At 41.4% G+C, this 21,450-nt stretch overlaps 1 protein-coding gene across 1 annotated transcript in view; it reads left to right on the top strand.

Moving 5' to 3' along the window:
* MMS22L (MMS22 like, DNA repair protein) overlaps window positions 1-15,692 on the top strand; it is a 94,189-nt gene extending 78,497 nt beyond the window's left edge. The window contains exons 25-26 of the mRNA XM_032215268.1: window positions 10,824-10,991; window positions 13,579-15,692. Coding sequence (XP_032071159.1) covers window positions 10,824-10,991; window positions 13,579-13,660 — 250 coding nt within the window. The 3' untranslated portion in view covers window positions 13,661-15,692. The remainder of the gene's footprint in view (window positions 1-10,823; window positions 10,992-13,578) is intronic.
* The last annotated feature ends 5,758 nt before the right edge of the window (window positions 15,693-21,450 follow it).

Genomic DNA, 21,450 nt, shown 5'->3' with positions numbered 1-21,450 from the left:
GGATGGGGGTTCCTACCCTGTTGTAGGAGTGGCTCCAGAACCACCATTCCCTTTCCCTGTGTGTTTAGGGTGGCTATAGCTGTTCTGCTGAGGTTCTTGTCAAGTGTCCCCGCATGGCATTGATATGTTTCCAAGTAGTTGGATTGGGTTATCCAGACCTCCAGGCGACTGGCTTTAGCACTAGTGTTGCACGTTACACCTATGCGCCAGTACTTACTCAGGTCTTGTGCATCCATGCTTGACAGATCCAGCTGTTTGGACAAATATGCAACCGGACGATACCATGTTCCCAATTTTTGGGTCAGTACCCCAATGGCCATATTCTGCTTAATGTCCACAAACAACTGAAAAGGCTGTCAGGTCAGAAAACTAGGAGCCTGAGTCACAGCATGCTTCAATTCCAAAAAGCTGTTCTGTTCCTCTTCCTCCCAACTCAAGGGTTCCTTTTCCATTCCCCTTGGTAGCTTCATAGAGTGGCTTTGCTAACAATGTGAAATTGAGAATCCAAATGCGACAAAATTCTGCTGCCCCAAAAAGCTCCTTAATTCCTTCCTATTTCGTGGGGCTGGCAATTGGCAAATGGCCTCCTTTCTTTTATGGCCCAGAGTCCTTTGTCCCTAATGGATGTCGTAACCCAAATATCTAACCTCCAATTGCACTAATTGGGCTTTGGTCCGAGAGGCCTTGTAGCCTCTCTCCTGTAGGAGGAGCAGTAGGGCTGCTGCATTGGCATGACAGGCTTCCTCCATCTGGCCTGTGACCAACAAGTCAGCTACATCTTGCAAAACCACATCAGGTGGGGCAATGTCTAAAAGTTTCAAATCCATGGCTAATGCAGCTCCAAATAAGGTGGGGGAGTTTTTTCCAAAGCCTTGATGCAAGCGTGTCCAAGCATATTGCTGCTTTCTGCCTGTGACTGGGCATTCGAAGGCAAACAAGAAAGCATCTTTTGAATCAATGACTGAAAACCATTTTCCTCTGCATGCCATTGAAGGCCCTCCTGTAAGATTCAGGTCTCCTGGGGCAGCTTGGTGGGGGGGATCCCTTGGCATCCTAGGGCGGTCATCTTCCCATTCCTCGGGGTGGAGCCCAGTCCCAGTTGAAGCACTCCCCTCCCCAGTGGCCATGTTCGTAACAGATGGCACATCGGTTCCGTCCCAAGGGTGGGGGCCTGTTCCCCTCCCTAATTGCTGCCGCGAGCACTTCTGCTTTTTTTCTGCATCTTTTGATTTTTTTTTCTTTTCCTCCAACAAGTCTCTATTGACGAGAGTTTTTCTAGCTACTTCCATAAGCTCATTGAGGGGCTTCCCCAGTGCCCCTTCCAGCTTCTACAGCTTGTGTCAGATGACTGAGAAATAAAGGCCATAGCTAGCATCCGAATATTTTCAGGAAGGTTAGTGGTTACCATAAATAAAAACCTCAGGGCTTTCGGCAGAGTTTAGACATTTTAGTGGCTGGCTTTCCTCCCAGCCAGACAGCCCTTACAATTAACTGTTGATGATTACGTAGCAGAGTCAACTGGTGGGGGTCATAGGGGCTCCATCTCGGGTCCCTTGAAGGGAAGTGTTGCTCAATAAAGTCAGCTAGATTGGTGTGAGCAGGAACATCAGGTTCTAGAATGTCAGACACTGCAATTCTAATCTTCTCCCTCTCTTCAGACTGCTCTATCTCCTCTTCCTTCTTCTGGCAAGTCTTCTGGGGCACTAGCTAGGATTGGTGGTCTCTGCTTGGGACATTTGGGGTTTGCAACCCGAACAGCCATAAGAATACACTGTTGGTCTTTTGCATTTGTTTTTTAGCCAAGCTGTCTCCTCAACAAATTGTACTACACGTCAATATATGGATCCTGTTTGATCAGGATCAAACACTAACCTATGGACATTCAAAGCTATGTTGGGATCAAAAATTGCCTTTGTTGGGCCTCCCAAAACCAAAAGTGGGCCATTCAGATTCACAAAACTTTTTAAGCTCATGCCTGCTCCACTCAATGCCATAATCCTGAGTCACATATCCTTCTTTGAAATGATTTTACACACAATGTAAGGGGTCAAGGGAACACTGCTGCCCCCCCAACTCTTCCCAGGGTACCAGACAACAAGGATTTAGCAATCACCCCACACAGGCTTCTGACCCAGGATACCGGATGGACACGGCTATTGTAGGGAAATGCAGTAGCCCCCTCCTCAATCACACACACACATACACTAGACAATCCTCCCCAAAACCTTTCACCTAGTGAGGGAGATCAGGCCTCACCTCCGGCTCAACAAGGAGTCCGGGTCTAAATAGGGTTCCCACAGTACTTGCCTCATGTACTTGGCTTCCCTCCTGCGATGCTGGCCAGCCTTTTAGATGCCTTTTAGATGCCTGGTCTCTGGTCCTTCTCTGGTGGTTCTTGGAATCGCCAAACGCTGCTGCCAGAGCCCTCTGTCGCTGGGAAGTCCCTCGGATCAAATGGGTCCGTTGGCGCCAGGGAGGTTCCCCCTGACAAGATGAGCTCTGACACCGGGGTGGACGCTCCAGAGGGTCCCAAAGACCCCTCAACTCCTGGCTGGCTCGCCAAAAATGTTGCAGCAGATTGTGGTTTGTAATCTACTTACGAAAGATCAGGACTTGAGACCACGAAGGAAGAGAAACAGGTTTATTGGATGCATCGAGTTCAGCGTGTTCACACACCAACATCTGAACTGGCCTGGCTACGCTCAGGGCAGTGATTTTATACCTTTAATCAAACTTCGTCAATCAGAGGGCGTTTAAAGAGGCGTATTCATACAAAACGTAAAAACCCCTGTTCAGAACAGGGAAGTACATCTTGGAAAAATACAAAAGCAGATATTCATACCAACAGTTTTCTGCAACTTCTCTGTTCTATCTCTACCCCACGTCTGGCTTCCTGTGCCCCTCCTTTACAGAGTCTTGCCACACTGTCAGCCCTATTTGTAATATGGGGAAGTTAAAAGTCAACTTTGGGACTCCAGGGCACTGGAGTAAAAGGCCAAACTAAAATGAATCTATAAGGTCCATTCTATTAAGACCACTTAACCTGGCCAGCCACTGGTGGGTTTACCTGTGCAACCCATGCTGTATCAGTTTCAGGGTGGGAGATTCAAAAGGGGCAAATAAAACTTGTGCAGTGGTCCTTGGCTTACAACCATAATTGAGCCCATAACTTCCATTGCCAAACAAGGCAGTTGCTAAGTGAGTTTTGCCTCATTTTATGACCTTTCTCTGCCAAAGTTGTTGAGCAAATCCCTGCAGTTGTTAAATTAAGTGAATCATGTGGCCGTTCAGCAAATTTGCCTCCCCCTCCCACATTGACTTTGCTTTTTGGAAGCCAGCTGGAAATGGGGACCACATGACGCAGAGGTGGGCTGCACTTATGTTCACAAGCAGTTTGCTGGTTGTGAACATACACACGTACCAGCTTCGCTTGCACGTGCCCCTTTGGGAGTGAAACAGAGGTTCAAAGAAGCAGGTAATCAACTCAGTCAGTTCCGGGAGTAAAGCAGGGGCGGCACAAAACTCAGCTGGGCAGCAAGGGCAGAGGAACGAGCCAGAAAGTTAGTTATAAATGGATAGCTTAGCATAAGGGTGGGAGGGTGGGCCCAGCCAGGAATCAAAGCTAAGGATTCACCCGAACCTGCGCAACCATGCAGCAGCCCACCACTGACATGACCCTAGGACAGTGCAACTATCATAAACACATGCCAGTTGTCAAGCACCCACATTTTGATCACATGGCTATAGAGATGCTACAATGGCCGTGTAAAAATTAATGTCACTTTTTTCAGTGCCATTGTAACTTCAAGCAGTCACTGAAAGATAGGTTGTAAATCAAGTAACTACATGAAATGTAAGATTATTTTGCTTCGCCGTTAATAGCTTGAGGTCTCTCTGACTTTTCCAAATCCCACAGGTAATGGGGGAGCATAAAATTCATGAGGACAAATTTTGTGTAGCATAGGAATAAATGTTATTGTTTCCTAATATTGAATGTTATCTTTTCCAAATATGGTCCTTTCCAAGTATTTTGAATTTACACTCTCATCATGCCTTAAATAACAGTGAAATAGCCACAAGCTCAGAAAGGGTTGTTTACTGTAAATGTTTCAGTATTGGCTGTCCATATTGCAAATGTTTCAAGCTCAAAACTTTAAAGGTTAGAAGACATTTGATACGGTTGGAACAGTATTGCAATGCTGTCAACAAAGTTGGATCGCCTGTTTCAAATGTAAAATTAAAATTGAAAACTAGTTTGACATACTAGTTACGGTGTGGACTAGAAACATTTTGTGTTGTCTAACACTAGCAACTAGAAACAGGAGACTGTAAGTTCTAGTGATCTCATAGACATAGAAACCATCTGGTGACTTTGGACCATTTCCCCTCCCTCTACCGAACTCTCACACCTTTCCCCATGTGGATAAAATAGGAGGAGAGAGTATAATGTTTGAAGTATTCAAAATAAATAAAAAACATGTTTTAATGTTTTAAAATGGGATGGTGTAAATATTTTAAACTAGCTGATAACCCGGCGTTGCCCGGGTATTTATTTAGCCTAGTCCATACATTTGTCCTCAAAAATAAACCCAGACCAAACACAATTTTTAATGTTTGATTTTCCCCTTTGCCAGAGGTACCAGACGGAGCCTCCTTGTGGAGTACTGTAAAGCTATTACCATGGCGACTCTACTGCGCTGTACAGTAGAAGCCATCGTATGGCAGTACAGTAGAAGCCATTTCAAGGCACAACAGGCTGTATCTTAACAGAACACCCACCCACCCCCAAGGGGTGTTAGGGTGTCTTACCCCCACAGTATTTGTTTCCAGAGAGTAAGTCATCTGTGTACCAAGTTTGGTTGAAATTGCTCAAGGCATTCCAGAATGATGATGGAACACACACACATACATATTCTAAAAGTCTTGTACATCATTTCCATGGTATGGTTCATTTCTTTCTCATCCTAGATTGTCCTAGGATGGCCATCTAAAGGATTCTTCCATCCATTTACCATCATCTTCAAGCAAAGGCATTTCTGCATCTCAGCCAGGTTGTCCTCAAGGGATGATTGAAAAAGTCAAGATGGATTGATTACACCATTTCGGCCACCATCTTGATTTTGTAGATCATTCCCTGTGGATACTCCTGATCTCAACCATTTTATTGCTTTTCCTTTATCTATCTACATCTATCTAAACCGTTCGTTCAAGAAATCTGTTACTGGATAAAATGATGCATACTGGGACAACAATTGAACTAAGATACTTCACGTGGACTAACTTACAGAATGTGTTCAAAATGGAATTGAAATTTGGCAATTTTTTATAAAACATTTTAGAATAGAATAACAGAATTGGAAGCGACCTTGAAGGTCTTCTAGTCCAACTCCCTTGCTTAGGCAGGGAACCCTACACTTCAGACAAATGGACATCTTTTTAAAAATGTCCAGTGTTGGAGCATCCACAACTTCTAGAGGCTAGTTGTTCCATTGATTAATTGTTCTAACTGTCAGGAAATTTCTCCTTAATTCTTTTTTTTTTTTAAATATATTTTATTCATTTTCACATTCCATTTTACAATCACTTATATACAGAGTATTTGCTATAAGAAAAAAAAATAAAAAAATAAAAAAAATAAAATAAAAAGAAAACACAACTCATCATTCACAACCCCACCTGACACTTCCATCCTCCATACACCCCATCTACCCCCTCCAACTTTCCTTTCCTCCCTCTAACGCTCCCCTCCTACTTCCCTTTCCCCTCAAACCTTCCTTCTCCCCTTACTCCCAACACACCCTCCTTGCATTCCCCTTACTCCTTCCTTACTCCTCCCTCCTCTTTCCCTCTACCTCCCTCCTTGGTGTATTCCTTTATTCAAGTGTTGTTTATTATAATCTGATAACAAGTAAAATAAACCAAGGGAAAAAAAATTTTTAAAGAAAGAAAAGAGTAAAAAAAAAAAGGAGAAAAAAAAGAACAACCGTATATAAGTGCATTCTTGTTCTTATTGAGACTATGTTAACACCCACCCACCCACCCCCCAAAAATCCCCATCCCTACTCCTCCCGACTTCCCAGGGCCCACACCTGGCACTGCCTTCTATCTAAAGTATCTTATATTCATATGGATTAAAAATAAAAATAATATATTAAAGGGAAAAAAAACCAAAAAAAAAGAAAGAAAAGAACAAGAAAAAAAGAAAAAAAAAGAAACTCTTTGTGTTAAGCTCAGCCCCCCATCTTTATCTATGCTTAAATAGTGTAAATCATTCTATCTATATTTTATTCTCGTCTCTTGCTTCTTTGTTATTTACCCCGACTTCCTGTAGACTCTCCCGTTCCTCTTCCTTAACCTTGTATTCAGATAAACATTTATCCAAATTTGTAAAATAATTTCACCAAGCTTTCCCTTCTAATAAAAATTAGATAGCATAGATCATTCCACATATTCAAATAATACTTTCAACAAAACTCAGTTTACCTTCCGTTTTAAAATTATCTTATCCAGCTTTCCCTTCTAACAGAATTTAAACAACATAAATCATTCTGCATTCATTTTACATATATACATTCAGTATCACCCCACCAATATACGTAAATCATTCCGCATGCATTTTACCCTCATCCCTTGCTTCTCTAATATTTGCCACTATCAAATTTATGCAAGCATTAGTTTAAAATCTAGCTCAAAATAATTAGTTTCAACAAAAATCAGTTTACCTTCTATTTTAAAATAATCTCTTCAAACTTTCCCTTCTAACAAGATTTAAACAGCATAAATCATTCTGCATGCATTTTACATATATACATTCAGTATCACCCCACCAATAAGTTCCCCTTTTCCTGCCGGAGAGAGGTCGCAAACCCCCATTCAATCCACAACTTTGGTGAATATTTTAGAATGTCTAAATCCTCAAACTCCGCTTTTCTGCTTCTCCTCTTTTCCAAGTGAATCAGGAAGTCCCGCCTTCAAAGTCTTGTAATAGAAATCTCGAGCCTCCGAAACAGAATTAAGACGAAGTTTTTGATTCTCAAATGTGACTGTAATACCGGCTGGGGCCTCCCATCTATATTGAATCTGTTGATTTCTAAGCTCTTTAGTTAAGAAAGTATAGTCCCTTCTTGCCTTTAACATCTGGAAAGGTATTTCTTTGAAGACAATCAAGTTCTGGCCGTCAATTCTCAAACTATTATTGTAAAATTTTTGCACGATCGCGTTTCTGGATTCTTTTGTGGAGAAATATATAATTATGTCCCTCGGGAGCTGTCGCTGTTCCGCTACCAACGAATTCTGGCGATAGATTTTCCGAATCTGCCAATCAAGGTTAAGTCCCGGGCTTCCCACCGCATGGCTGAGGGCTTCAACAAAGGTCTGTTTCAAATTCTCTCGCTCCTTTTCGCGGAATCCTCTGACTCTTATTGCGAATGCCTTCTTATTAAAGTTTATCATAACGAGCTGTTCCTGAGTGTCTCTAATTTTTTGTTGTAAAATTTGATGGAAATTTCTCCTTAATTCTAAGTTGCTTCTCTCCTTGATTAGTTTCCATCCATTGTTTCTTGTTCTTTAAGATATCGGAACACTGCTATCATGTCTCCCCTAGTCCTTCTTTTCATTAAACTAGACATACCCAATTCCTGTAATGATATGTTTTAGCCTCCAGTCCCCTAATCACCTTTGTTGCTCTTCTCTGCACTCTTTCTAGAGTCTCCACATCTTTTTTATAGCATAAACATTTCCCTGAAGCAATTTATGGAATAATGCAAAATGTCATAAAACATAAAACATTTCCTGTGTTGATGTTTGTGCTGTACAGTTCGACCTGGGCTTTTTTTTTCCAAAGCATATACATCTCTAAATATCTCACTGAATTTTAAAGAACTTTTCAGGTATAATACAAGCTTTGTATTATACCTGAAAAGGGTATATAATACAATGCCATTGTTGAAGGCATTGAGAAATCTGAGAAGGAAATATCTCTGAAACGATGACCCAAGGGGTCACGGGTTTTCTAGTTGTGAGGGGAAAAAATTGTCTCAGACTCCTATAGATTCACCTTCTTGCCACTGCAAGACCAATTTTACCGCGATACTAAATTTAACAATGTCATGGGCTTGCCACATTTATGTCATAGTAAATTAATTCCCTACATTTGGAGACCACACTTCATTACCCCATGACCAGATTACTGGAATGCTGCATCTTTAACAGTTTTGCTGAACTGCCTGTATGTGTGTGTGTGCCTCCTGACTTTTGCCAGACTTTTTATTTAGCTTTAAATATTTAACCTAAAGATGTGAACTAGTGTCCATGTACAAATTCCTTGTGCCTGTTTCAGAATCCATTGCATGTTAAACATTTTTTCCAGACAGCTTCTAAAACCCTGAGTACTCTTGAGAAGTCATATTTAGATTTCTAAGAAGTATTGTTCTGTCAGAAACACTTACCTTCAATTATAACTGTTAAAGGAGAAATTGATAGCAAGTGCAAATTGCGGGTAAAATCACACTTCCGTTTTGAATAAAAGGGCCGATGTGATCGTTTTTAACTTGGATTACTGATGCTCATACTGCTGAATAGAAGATGCATTTCTTCTGTACTTTTTCCTCATTGTACAATAGCTTTTTTTTTTCCTTTGTGGTTTTTGGCTGTACAATCCCCACCACCACCACCAACTCACACACACACACACACACACACACACACACATCACAGATCTGTTCCAGGAAATTCCCAAAATATCCAGAGTTGCAGATTGAAAACATAAATGCTTCAGATGGTTCCAAGATGGTTGGAATAATTGACACTCTGATACACTTTCAGTGAATCAGAGACATGGTAACAGGGATCGGAAACAAAAGGCGGGTTTAGCTTCTCTGTAGGGATTACCCTATCAAAGATCTCTAACTAACTTCAGCAATGAATTCAGATTAGCCTAAACTAGAAAAGTTTGTATTGTCTAAGTGCTGGAAAAATTGAGTTCTAATCCTGCCTTAGGTTTGCAACCATTTATTTAAAGATAGTTCAGAGTTACAACATGCTGGAAAAATAGCCTATATAATAGCCATATTATATGACCGATGACCTGTTCTTGAAGTTACGATCATTGCACCGCTCCTGCAGTCACACAGTTGCAACATGGGCACTTATTCATTCATTCATTCATCCATTCATTCAGGAGATTTATATGGCTGCCCACTCACTCTCAGTGACTCTGGGTGGCTTACAAATAATAATTAAAAAAAACCAATATATGAATGAACAACCCCTCACTCCCCTGGCAACAACACACAATCAAACGAGCCACTTGATGGGCTCCATCCCACTATGGCAATTGGCTCACATTTATGATGTTGTGTGCTGTAGTCATGTGATCACAATTTGTGATCTTCCTAGCTATCTTCCAACAAGCAATGTCAATGAGAAAAATTGGGTTTGCATGATAAGCATGTGATTCACTTAATGATCAAATGGTTGCAAAATTGGATCTGATCACTTGATGACTCACTTAAATACTTAGGGACTGAAATCCCAGTAGCAATTGTGGTTGTAAGTCAAGGACTATCCATAGAAGCCAAAAGAGTGGTCTTGGACTAGTCAGTTTGTGTCAGCCCTAGGTAAAAGGCAGCCACATTTCCCCCCAAAAAATCCTGCATTGATTTGTACACCTAGTTGCTGGGATCATAGGCCAAAAAATAGTGCATACAGTCAAGTGAACAGATAAATATGCTATTGCTTCTTTTTATGATTCATGCAGAATTCACTTAAAGACCTATAATTTAGATTTGTTAAATAATTAAAGGCAAGCTGATAAAATGGCCATTAAAATAAGAATGGAATGTTTTGGCTTGGGAATTACATTTTAAACTTGACACAGAGCTTTAATAACAATTGGTTCTGAAAGAAGTGCTTTGCGTTCTTTTTGGAAAAGGCATTCCTAAGGATTAAGATGGTCATGTTTACACAATTCTGAACAGGATTTAATCCTTCGTTGGGATGGCTCTTGAGGATACAAGTTGGATTTTTGATAATAGCCTCAGAATTGGATGACAAAGGGACTTTACCACCCTTGTACTAATCTGTGATTAGGGTAAATTATGATTTTGTGTATTGTTTTCAGTTACATACACACACATAAAATAATTGTAATATATGTATGTATGTATGTATGTATGTATGTATACATTGCCTGGGAGGCAATGGAGCACAGGTTCGATTCCCAAACTAGGGTATGGCTAGCTGATGAGAGCTAAATAGCTTGAAATAGATCTATACTAGTCTCCCTTTATTTATTTATCAGCATAAATATAACAAAATGTAACAAAAAGGCAACAGTAAAAAATATTGGGTTTCTGTCTGGATGGTCTCTTGTGACGAGCCTAATGACAGAGAGTGGAAGTGTGACCTTCCTCCCATACTTGGGCATACCAGGGGTTGTGACTTTAAGTATATATATATATATATATATATATATATATATATATATATATGTATATGTATATGTATATGTATATGTATATGTATATGTATATGTATATGTATATATATATATATATATATGTATATATATATATATGTGTGTGTGTGTGTGTATATATGTATATGTGTGTATATATACTGTATGCGTGGGTGTGTGTGCGCATACCCATGTGTGCACATTCTCAGCTGTGTGCATTTGTTACTTTCCTTCTGCTTCCAGATAGCATCCAATTAGATACTCCATGGATTGTTTTTCAAATAAAAGCAAGCATTTCTTGGCTGAGCCAGTTTTTTGAAAACCAAAAAGGTATCTTTGCAATAAATTCTCTTCTCTCCGCCTACAGGCAGTTTATTCAAGATTACACTACTGTGTATGATAATCAGGTTTATAGCATCTTGGAGACAGTGGCGATTCTGGACCAGTCTCTGGTTATCTGTCTGATTCCGGCTATGACAGAAGCTCTGAGGAATTCAGAGTACAAACAAGGCCTTGGCAGAAACACCTTGCAAAGGTAGGTGTGGGGATTACCGTTGCTTTAGAGCAGGGATGTCAAACCCAATTTCATTGAGGGCTGTGTCAGAGTTGTGTTTTACTTTGGGCGGGGGGGCAAGGCGGGTGTGGCCAACTCGACATCACTCATGTTGGGGGCTCCTATGCTGATCCAAGAGCTCTGCCAGCAAAAACAGGCTCCCAGGCTTCGTTTTCGGCTGCAACAGCCTCCTGCAACCCTCTGTCGCACGTGGCCTTCCCAAGCTCCCGAGACCTATGGAAAAAGCAGAGGCCCCGCAGGCCGGTCCTTCACTGTTTCCAGTTCCCTCTTGAGATCTAAGCATCCCACAGGCTGGATCCAGCCCCCTTGAGCTGGGCCTTGAGTTTGACGCCCCTGCTTGTTCTTTCCAAAAGCTTTTTTGAAGGGTAATACATATTTCTTTCAGGCAGAAGTTATTCACAGTTTTTTCTACGTAATTCTTTCATATAGAGATTACAATTTGGATTCCCTCCCCCACCACCACCACCCAATTTGATTTCCTGTTTTCAGTTTCCACACAAATGCAGCAGTAAATGGATGAATCATCACGTCGCCTTTTGTTGTGTGAACTCCATAATAAGGGTTCTCTAATCAATATGCATTGCAGGTTTGAAATTCTTGCTATAAGAAATATGCTACCCTTAAACCAAGTACCCTCATACTGAGCTACTATGGGATAGAGATATGAAAAAATAAGCTTTGTGAGCTGAAAGAAAATTGTGTGCTTTTAGTAAGGCCCTGTGATTTTAATCACAAATCAGTTGTCATTTTACTGAATATGAAATGACCCGTGGTCTAAACTAGTCCAGTTTTAATCTTTTTGAAATGATACTGATGCTATCTTATGGAATGGAAGGGGGAAACAAAGCCCATTTAGTCTTCTGTTAACTTCCTTTACTTGTTTCCTAACTGCAGAGAAATTGATAACAACGTAATATAAATATACAATTTCTGTTGCTAGTTAGCTCTCTCTGTTGTTCAGGTATGCTTTTCTTTCTGGTTGTATAATAATAACCTACAAACTTTGAATAATTCTGCCCAGATGAAAAGACAGGTTTTTATTTGTATCCCTGCTTAGTTGGGCCCTCTTCTTTTTAATGACCACCTTCTATGTGGTAGGAAATGCATATTTGGTCCAAGATGCCTCGACTAGATGCCCACATTATGTAACTAAAATTGGATTGAGAGTATAGTATATATGTTGCTCAAAACAAGTGCTGCTCCTCAAACAACCCAAAAGGACTTGGCTGAAATTGTGAATGTATATTCTGGAAGTTCTGCATTCTTATTTGGTCATCTCTTCCAAGCTTTTCCGATGTCTGTGTCGCAGCTTAGGTTAATCCCTCCAGTCTTCATATCTACCCATATCTGTTTTTGAGTGCTCTTTAAAGTAGGGATATCAAACTCAATTTCATTGAGGACCGCCTCAAGGTTGTGTTTGACCTCGAAGGGCCAGGGGTGGGCATGGCCAGCTTGATGTCACTCATGTCGGGGGCACCTGTAGTGGCCAAGTACAAAGGCAGGACTTTCCTGAGACCCTCACTCTCGTTGCAATCTCCTTCCTTCCTTCTCTTCTTTTTCCTTCCTTTTCATTCTCCTTTCTTCTTCCTTCCCCTCTTCCCTTATTTTTCTTTCCATGCTCTCTTCCCATCTTTCCTTCTTTTTTCTTTTTCTTTCCTCTTTTCCTTTCTCCTTTCCTGTCCCTTCTTGCATGCTCAAATGCAAAAGGGGAAACATTTCTCCTTTTCTTTATAGTTTGTTTTGTTTTTAGTTTGTGCCCCGTTTTCAACCATGACAGCCTCCTGCAGTCCTTTGCCAGCAAAAACAGAGCTCTGTGTGTGTGTGTGTGTGTGTGCGTGTGCGCCCGCGCGCCTGCACGCACAGCCCATTTTCGCAGGCAAAGGCACCGTGGGCTGGTCCTTTGCTGTTTCCAGGCTGGCCCTGTGGGCCTGATCTAAGCACCCGCAGGCCTTGAGTTTGACACTCCTGCTTTAAAGAGAAAAGTGGGGAAAGAATATTTTAAATAAATGAATTGGACATAAATATTTTATAAGTTGGATGGTGATATAAGAACAAAGAATTTCTTTTGGGTTGGAAACGATTCTTCCCGATGATGATTAAGGAATGTAAATCTAGAAAGAAAGATCTGTACTCTGAAATTTGTTTTAAATGGAAATTCTCTCATAGCTGTTCACAATAGTGAGTCTGACTTCTGTAGCAGAACTTTTGCCAAGCTACAGCTCCTCTAATTCTAGATCAATATGCCTGAGAATTATAGAGGTGTAAACTAGAACATCTGATAATGTAGTGACATTAACGGTAAGGGAAGAGGTTGATTGAACTAATGCTTAAAATTGTCATGCTCTCAAGCTGTTATTTCAATAACTAAAAAACAACAACCTAAAATAGTAATAATGTTGTGACTTACACTAAACAGTACAAAATTATAGGGGGGAAATACTGTTAATTTGCTTACAATAGCAAAAGAACGACATGACTGAATCTTAAGCTCTATGACACTAGTTTTAATTAAAATGTTATAGCTTTTGTTTGTTTTCCTTCTTAACAGAGAAGCCTACAAAAGACTTTTATCTCACCTCACAGAGGCTGGACAAATGGAGATACTGAAACTGGAAAATGAGTCCTATTAGCAACATGTTGACTCTGTGTGTGTGTGTGTGTCTGTGTGTGTCTGTGTGTGTAGACAGAGAAGTGTTCCATAGAATGCTGCTTCTTTATGCAGACAACACATTTCCTGTGTATTGGTACTGTACATAATGTTTCTGCATATCTTTATATAAGCAGATGTGATTTAATATTTTAAAACTTCAAACAACATATGCGACACATCCTGAATGTTTTGTTGTTTCACATGAACGTTGTGCGCCATTGCAATCTATCAGAACTATTAGAAAGCTATGCCAAGAATAAAAATGTGTTATATTCTAAATACTAAATAGAAATGGGAAACACAATCTCCAACGGTATCTTTTCCCTGGTCCAGTAAATCAGCACTCTTTTGCTGTCACGTCTTTCAGTTTGACATCTTGAATGTTTGCACGCCAACACTTCACATAAGCAAGGCCAGGATGAGGTGAAGAAACTTGAGTACCTTATGTTAACAGAAGATCTTTATGTATGCATTGCATGGAATGGTAAGAGCTGTCCTAGTATTGCCCCCGTTTTAAAATCTGTAAATGTGTATTGCAGAATTCGACCTCTGACCCTTCTGTGTTATCCTTATACTTGTTTGAATACCAAGAACTGATTCAATAATGAAAACTGCTCACCAGGTCACTGTATTGCTGTATGGATTCTCATTCAATAAATTATGCAATTGCCACATCTGGCAAGTAGACCCTTCATTTATAAGTAGGGTGCTATATTGACTCAGTGGCAAAACTGGTGAAATGAAATTTGTCGGTTAATAACCAGAGACTTTTTTGTGTCCATCAGTTATTGTCAGAAAAACTTCCTCCTAGTCTTGTTGAGAGCATATTCTATTGTTGGGGTTTTATTATGTAAAGATAGCAGATTATCTCTTCCCTAACTCAACTATTATTACATCAGGACGTACGGGAACTAAAGCTTCTTTTAGGCTACTTAATAGTGTGGAGTCAAAACCTTCTTTTCATTTATGAAAGAGACAGTGAATTTACATTGTAGTCTCTTGTAAGCAACTACCCTTTGGAAGAGTTTAATTCAGTTCAAAAGGCCTTCATTTCTAAAAGCTTTCTTTAAAAAAACCTTCAGGTGAGATGCTTTCAAAATCTGAATCTTTACCATTCAGTAGAAACGCAAAGGAGAAATACGCCTTTTGCATTAGGTTTTTGAGTGTGAAACCTTTGATTTGTAGGAAAATAGGAGTTACATTATAACAGCTTGTTTAACCCAACAGTCTTTTATTGGAAATGTAATTAATACTTAGCTGAGATATTTAAAGAGTTTTATGAGTCTCAATTCATGAAAAATTACTCTTGAATGAGAAGTCAGTTGAAAGATTTATTAACACATCTTTTTAACATTGAATTATATGATCGCTGGCAGTGATTATTTGCCTGTGGGTTCAGGGAACAGATATATCTAACTATTGCAGAGAAGCTTTATAAATCTGCATTGAAGAATTTGAACAATTGCAGAGTGCACATGACATGGCAAAATATATATGGCAATAATATACGGAAATATATAAAATGTTAAAATTTAATTTGGTACATAAAAAGCCTCAAGTGCTTTATGTTTATTTATGATTCTGTTTTAAATAAAGGCTTTTATGACAAATTCCTTTATAAAGTTTAGAGCCACAATATTAATTCACTTATTCCAAGTAGATGAATTTAGTTTTAGATAGAAATGTCTACTTCTGATTAAATTCTGTTTATTGAGTGAAGGCTTAATTACTGAATTCAGTGTGACCATTCAAAGGCTTATTAGATTGTAAACCATAGTAAATCTTTTTATCATAATGTGCCGTTACTGTTTGTATAAGGTATGCAGGCCATGGTTATAAATCGTAGTCAAGAACCCTGAGCAGAGGAGTTAATGTGTAGTTAGAAAGAAGTCCTTTCACAAATTCAAGAAAAGAAGGACATGAGTGTTACATTTTCTTATCTTGATTCCTTTGCAACCATGAAGTCTTTCCTCACACCCTAAGTTATACAGATAAGTTACAAGCCTGACCTTAGGCCTATTCTCCTTGATCATCCTTTCTCTTTCTTTTATATTTAGATAGAATATGAAAGTGGAGGTCAGGGGTGTCAAACTCAATTTCATTGAGGGCCGCATCAGGGTTATGTTTGACCTCAAGGGGCTGGGGTGGGTGTAGCCAGTTCTTCAACATATTGAGGGGGGGGGGGGCTGTGGTGGCCTGATCACTCTGCCAGTGGAAACGGGCTCCTAAGCTCCGTTGCGGCTGTCACAGCCTCCTGCAACCCTCTGCCAGTGAAAACTGAGCTTGGGAAGGCCATGAGCTTCATTTTTGCTAGCAGAAGCTCCACAGGCCGGTCCTTTGCTGTTTCCAGGGCAGCCCTGCGAGCCATATCTAAGTACCCTGGGGGCCAGATCTGGCCCTGGGCCTTGAGTTTGACACCCCTAGTGTAGGTAATTAAGGCTGGCTTTTAGAGAAAGAGCTTAAGATGTATTCTAGCTGTTCCCAAAATGAATTTTGGACTCAGACAAATTAGGCAACAGATGCAATCCTGACCTTAGTCCTACTCAACGTATACATATAGACAGCCAGTTTGGTCTAAAGGTTAAGGCTAGAAACTGGGAGACTGTGAATTCTAGTCTTGCTTTAGGCATGAAAGCCAACCAGGTGATTTCTGTCCAGTCATTCTCAGCTCAGCCCACGTCACAGGATGGTTGTAGGCAAAATAAGGGGACAAAAGAGTATTAGATACAGTCACCTCCTTGAGCTTTTTATAAATAGTAAAGGCAGGATAAAATAAATATTCCTTTAAAATATGCTTATTAGTAGTGAAATGTGCATTTCCTAAACTTTGTAGAAAGCTCAGGATGATGTGGTAGATTTCTCTGCAAAGGTAAATTCTACCTTCTACCTAATGGATGGGAACCATCCCATTTTTTGCTTTCAGTAGTCAGAATGCAGATATAGAAAGCCGGTTTTAGAATTTTTGCTGCCACCGTTTTGAGGATTCAGTCCATTGAAAGTTTTCATTTCCCATTTGGATTTTATGTTAACCATTGTAGCACTTCATTTGTATTTTATGTATTACAGTGTGCATTTAAATGATAGAACCTGTCTTTTCCAATCCTTATAGGCTTTTTGTTAATGCTGTGTATTTCAATGTACTTCTAGTCCCCCTGCAAATTGAAAGAATCTGGTCACCAATATAATCCACTTTCATTTAGCAATGGAGAAGAAAGCATCCAGTATGCACATAAATTGCTCAGTTTCTTAACCATCAAACAATTTTCTATGATATTGCATAAATCGTTGAAAATTCATACTAATTACCATCATTTACAATTATAGACAAGTCAATTTTGTCAAATTCTGTATTTTTTTTATTGTTGGAACGATGAGATGTGTCTTAAATTACTTGAGAGTTTTATTTCACATAAGTGATGAGGTATTTTGCCTTATTACAAAAGCTTCTGAGATCCAGGGGGTGAAAGATGTACCTTCATCATGAAATGAAGCATTTTAAAAAAAAAATCTAAATGATATTTATAAAATCTTTCTTCCCTAGCAGGTTATTCTAGGTACAACATGCTCACCTAAATGGAACAGTTTGGCAAAAAAAAAGAGGTGTCCTATGCTGTACTTATATTTTTATTAATAATTTCTTAGCTAAATAAACTTGGGTGTCAATAAAGAAAGATAGATATGCCAAAATTAACTCTGACAAGCATGAAAATGGTTAGGAAGCAAACAGCTTTAGGCGTTCCATCAGATCTCTGTACCAAGGGCATTTGACAATGTTTGATAATGGAGTTTTTAACTTTCCTAGTGTGCCTTGCAGAGAATTGTAAGTACAATTCCACAGAATGTGAGATTTCAGACATCAGTAAAAATGTATTACATTTTTGTTGTATTTTATTCAGCTGCACAAACTCTCAGCTTTCTTCTTTTTTCGTAGCTAGTTGATGTATGTAGTTGGTTTGTTGAAATCAGCTTGGATAGAAGCTATCGTTAATGTAGATTATTCCAGTATTACACTTTATTTTGGGGGTAGTACCACTGCCATACATTTCTTTCCTGTTCCATAAGAAAAGCAAGCATACTGTGAACATATGTTGGTCTTACCTGAACGTTGATTCTCATGGATCAGCAGGAGGGCACAAGCTTGGTTATTCTCATGCCTTGATTGATCCAGAGACTGAGTCAATAATTCTTAAGCACGCCTTAGACTCTCCTCTTCCTTGGCCCCAGTTTAACAAGGTCGCAGCTTCAAGGTTCTGAAATAAATAAGGGGAGGCAAAACAAGGAGCCCCCCCCCCACCAGCTAACTAAAAACTAAGTTCCAATAATATTGGGAGGGACCTGAGACCTCCTCCTGATCCATGAGAATCAACATTCAGGTAAGACCAACGTATGTTCTCCATGAATCCAGCAGGAGGCCTCAGGCGTGGGACGTATCCAAGCTAATGTCCTACCAGGGGGCGGGGGGACCATCACTGCCGTGTCCATCCTGAGGAATGCACACCTTCTGAAGTACCCTTTCACCGACGCAAACGCGTCCAGTCGATAATGCCTAATGAATGGAGAAGGCGATGCCAATGTGGCCACCCTGCAGATACTTCTATGGGGGCACTAGTATTTCAGGCTGCCAAATGGCCGCACTCCTGGTGGAATGTGCTGTGATTCCATCTGGCACTGTAATGCGGCAAGCCTCGTAGGCCCATTAAGTCTCATAGCTGCCTTCCAATGGTCGCCAGGAACACCCTAGTCCGCAAGAAGGAAGGCTGGAAGGAGGTAAAGAGCGCCTCCTAACCACAGAAGGGATGGTATGTTTCAGGTAAATTCTCAGAGCCCTTGGACATCTAACCTATGCCATTGACGCTCTCTGTCCTGAGAGGGCCCCAGACAGAAGTCAGGAAAAAATCACCTCCTGAGACCTAAGGAAAAGGGAATTGACCTTCAGCATGAATGTCAGGTCCAAGCGAAGGACCACCCTATTATCATGAAAGGTGCAGAGGTCTGCCCTGGAAGAAAGTATCCCTAGTTCAGAGATGTGCCTGGCCAAGATGATGGCCACTAAAAAGGCCACCTTAAGCATCAAAAACTGAAGCGAAACAGTTCTGAGTGGTTCAAAAAGTTTGCCCATTAGGGCCTAGAGAACTGTAGGGAGGTCCCATGTGAGAAATCTATGGACCACTGGGGGCTGTAGATTGGAAGCCTCTTTTAGGAATGCCTGATGATCAGTTGTTGAGCTAAGTGGTTTAGTAGACTGTCTTCCAGCACCGTGGTCAGTGCTGATACCTGGCGATGGAGTGTGCTGTGTGACAGACCCTTCTCGAGTCCATCCTGCAGGAACTCCGGGGGGGGACGCAGATGTAGACCCTGGCCTCCCACACCACCTAACAAATACCAACCTGGTCGCATTGTAGATACGCATTGTCGAAGGCCACCTAGATGCCTGGATGGTCGAAATTACTCTATCGGAAATTTTGGCCGCCCTCAGGATCCTCCTCGCAAGTGCCAGGCAGTCAATTGGAGACACTGGGGCTACGGATGGACTAAGACCCCCTGGCATAGGGAGACGTAGGGACAGAAAGACTTGAGGCGAGATTCTCGCCACTGCTGCAGATGCGCTGATGCCTTGACTCTGGTATGGGATCAACACCCATTGCAGGTCCTGACATGCAGACAAGCCCAAGGTACGATGTCGATACAGGAAATCATCTTCCCTAGAAGACTGGACAACAGGAAGACTGATATCAACTGAGCCTTGAAGACCTGAAGTATCAGCTGGATGAGGCTTTCCTGACAATCTGGGGACAGGAAGACTGCACCATACAATGTCAATCGTCCTCAGGTGCTGAAACCGCCTGACGGGGTGTGGATGACTCTTTTGAGAAGTTCACTGAGACACTATATCTTGCAATGTTTGGACCATCAGTTGCAGATCTTGCCATGCCCAGGTCGCTGATGTTGCTAGAACCAAGATATCTTCCAGTAGCACTTGATCTTCATTGGAATGCCTAGAGGTAAGCCGCCAACACTGCCAACACCTTTGTGAAGGTCCTGGGCGCTGCATATGCCTGCATATGAAAATCTGAGAAATTTCCTATGGTCTGGAAGAATCTTGACCGTGCAAGTAAACCTCTGTAAGGTCAATAGAAACTAGTTATTCTCCCTTCCTAATGCTGCTAGAATTGATTTTAAGGATGACATCTAAACCTACAGTACACTAGATAACGGTTAAGGGATTTGAGATCTAAGATCGCCCTCCAGCCCCCTGAAGTCTTCGGAACAACAAAAAGGTTGGAAAGAAACCCCAACCCCCTATCCGCCTCTATTGCATGGATGTCAAGGAAGTGTTTGATAGCAGTGCTCATAGCTTACGTTTCTCCCTGACCTTGGAGACTTGGAAGATCCTAAAACAATTTGGGGAAGAGGAGAGGAATTCAAGCCTAAGACCTTCATGGACGGTATTAAGTACCATGCGTCCGAGGTGACCACTGCCCAGGATCCTGCAAAGATGGCAAGGATCGACTGCTGGCCCCACGAAAGGGCCTCCTTGTCTGGGACTGATAGTGAGGTTGGTACTGTGTCTGGTACTTCTGCCTGTCCCTAGGGAAACCCCTATCCCCGTGCCTATCCGAACGGGGGCTGGCAATACCTTTGAAGTGGAACATCTGAGTCAGGCAGACAGTAGGCTAATCTGCGGTTGTAAGATGCCGGCCGTTGTTCCGAACGCTTAGTGAAGGATGTGGGCAGCACACCTTCTCTTGCCTTATTCTTGACTAAGATCGATTCAGAGATTCCCCAAACAATGAATAAGGAGCAATAGCTAACCTCCATTTGGACTTAGCGGCCGCCATTCCAATTGCACAGCCACACCAGCCTCCTGGCCGCTATAGATGATGACAAAGCCTGGGACGCAAACTTCACCACTGTAAGGGTGGCGTCCGCTGAGAACTGTTGCCACCAGCAACTTATTAAAGTCCTGCTGGAGGTGGGCATCCTGCAGGGAAATCCTTTCCTGTATCTGTTGCAGCCACAGCAGAGAAGTTCTGTTAAAGAATGAAGTAGCAGAGGCAGCCTTAATGACCCAGGCTGCTGATTGGAAATTCTTCCGAAGGATTTGCTTGGCCTTTTTGTCCTCTGGTTTAAGATTGTCTGCTATGTCCCCAGACACTAGGGAGGAGGAAGTCACAAACGCCGCCACTGGTGCATTGACGGATGGAAACCTGCAATATCTGGAAAAGGCCTGTTCCATGCTATAGAACTGACGGTTGTTGCCTCCCGGGTTGGTTCACTGGTTCTTAACTACCTCTGAAAATAACTGCAGAGCAGGATTATCTTCCTTGTTCATCTGGGGCTGAGAGAAAAGAGAGCCTCCCTGAAGCGACTGGGCTGCTGGGGCCTGGTTGGCCGTTGGGGTAGGGGCAGCTGTCTCCAGATTAGCAGTTGCACATGCCTAACGGAGGAGGGACTTGAAAAGTGAGGGGGGAGAGCAACCGGAGAAAGCAGGAGGTTCTGGTTTTGAGGATTCCTCATCATTTGATAAATCTAGGTCCCTCTGGGGCTTCTCCCCCAGCAGGGAACCTTCACTGACCACAGAAGGGGATATAGGCCTATTCTTGGGGATGCCCAAGCCTCCCTGCTGTGACTGGAGCTTTGACCCCTGATCTCGCCTTGCTTAGCAGGTTTTTTTGGAAATGGCCAATATATTGAATGATCAAGAATATTCCAAAGATTGAGATCAATAATTCAGAAGTGGAGCCAAGGGAAAACATTCTCTCTTGGACC

Source organism: Thamnophis elegans, chromosome 4 (genome assembly GCF_009769535.1).
Source record: "Thamnophis elegans isolate rThaEle1 chromosome 4, rThaEle1.pri, whole genome shotgun sequence".
In the NCBI taxonomy this organism is placed as follows: Eukaryota; Metazoa; Chordata; class Lepidosauria; order Squamata; family Colubridae; genus Thamnophis; species Thamnophis elegans.
Note: the sequence above shows the minus strand (reverse complement) of the source record. Positions and strands in the feature narration are given on the sequence as shown.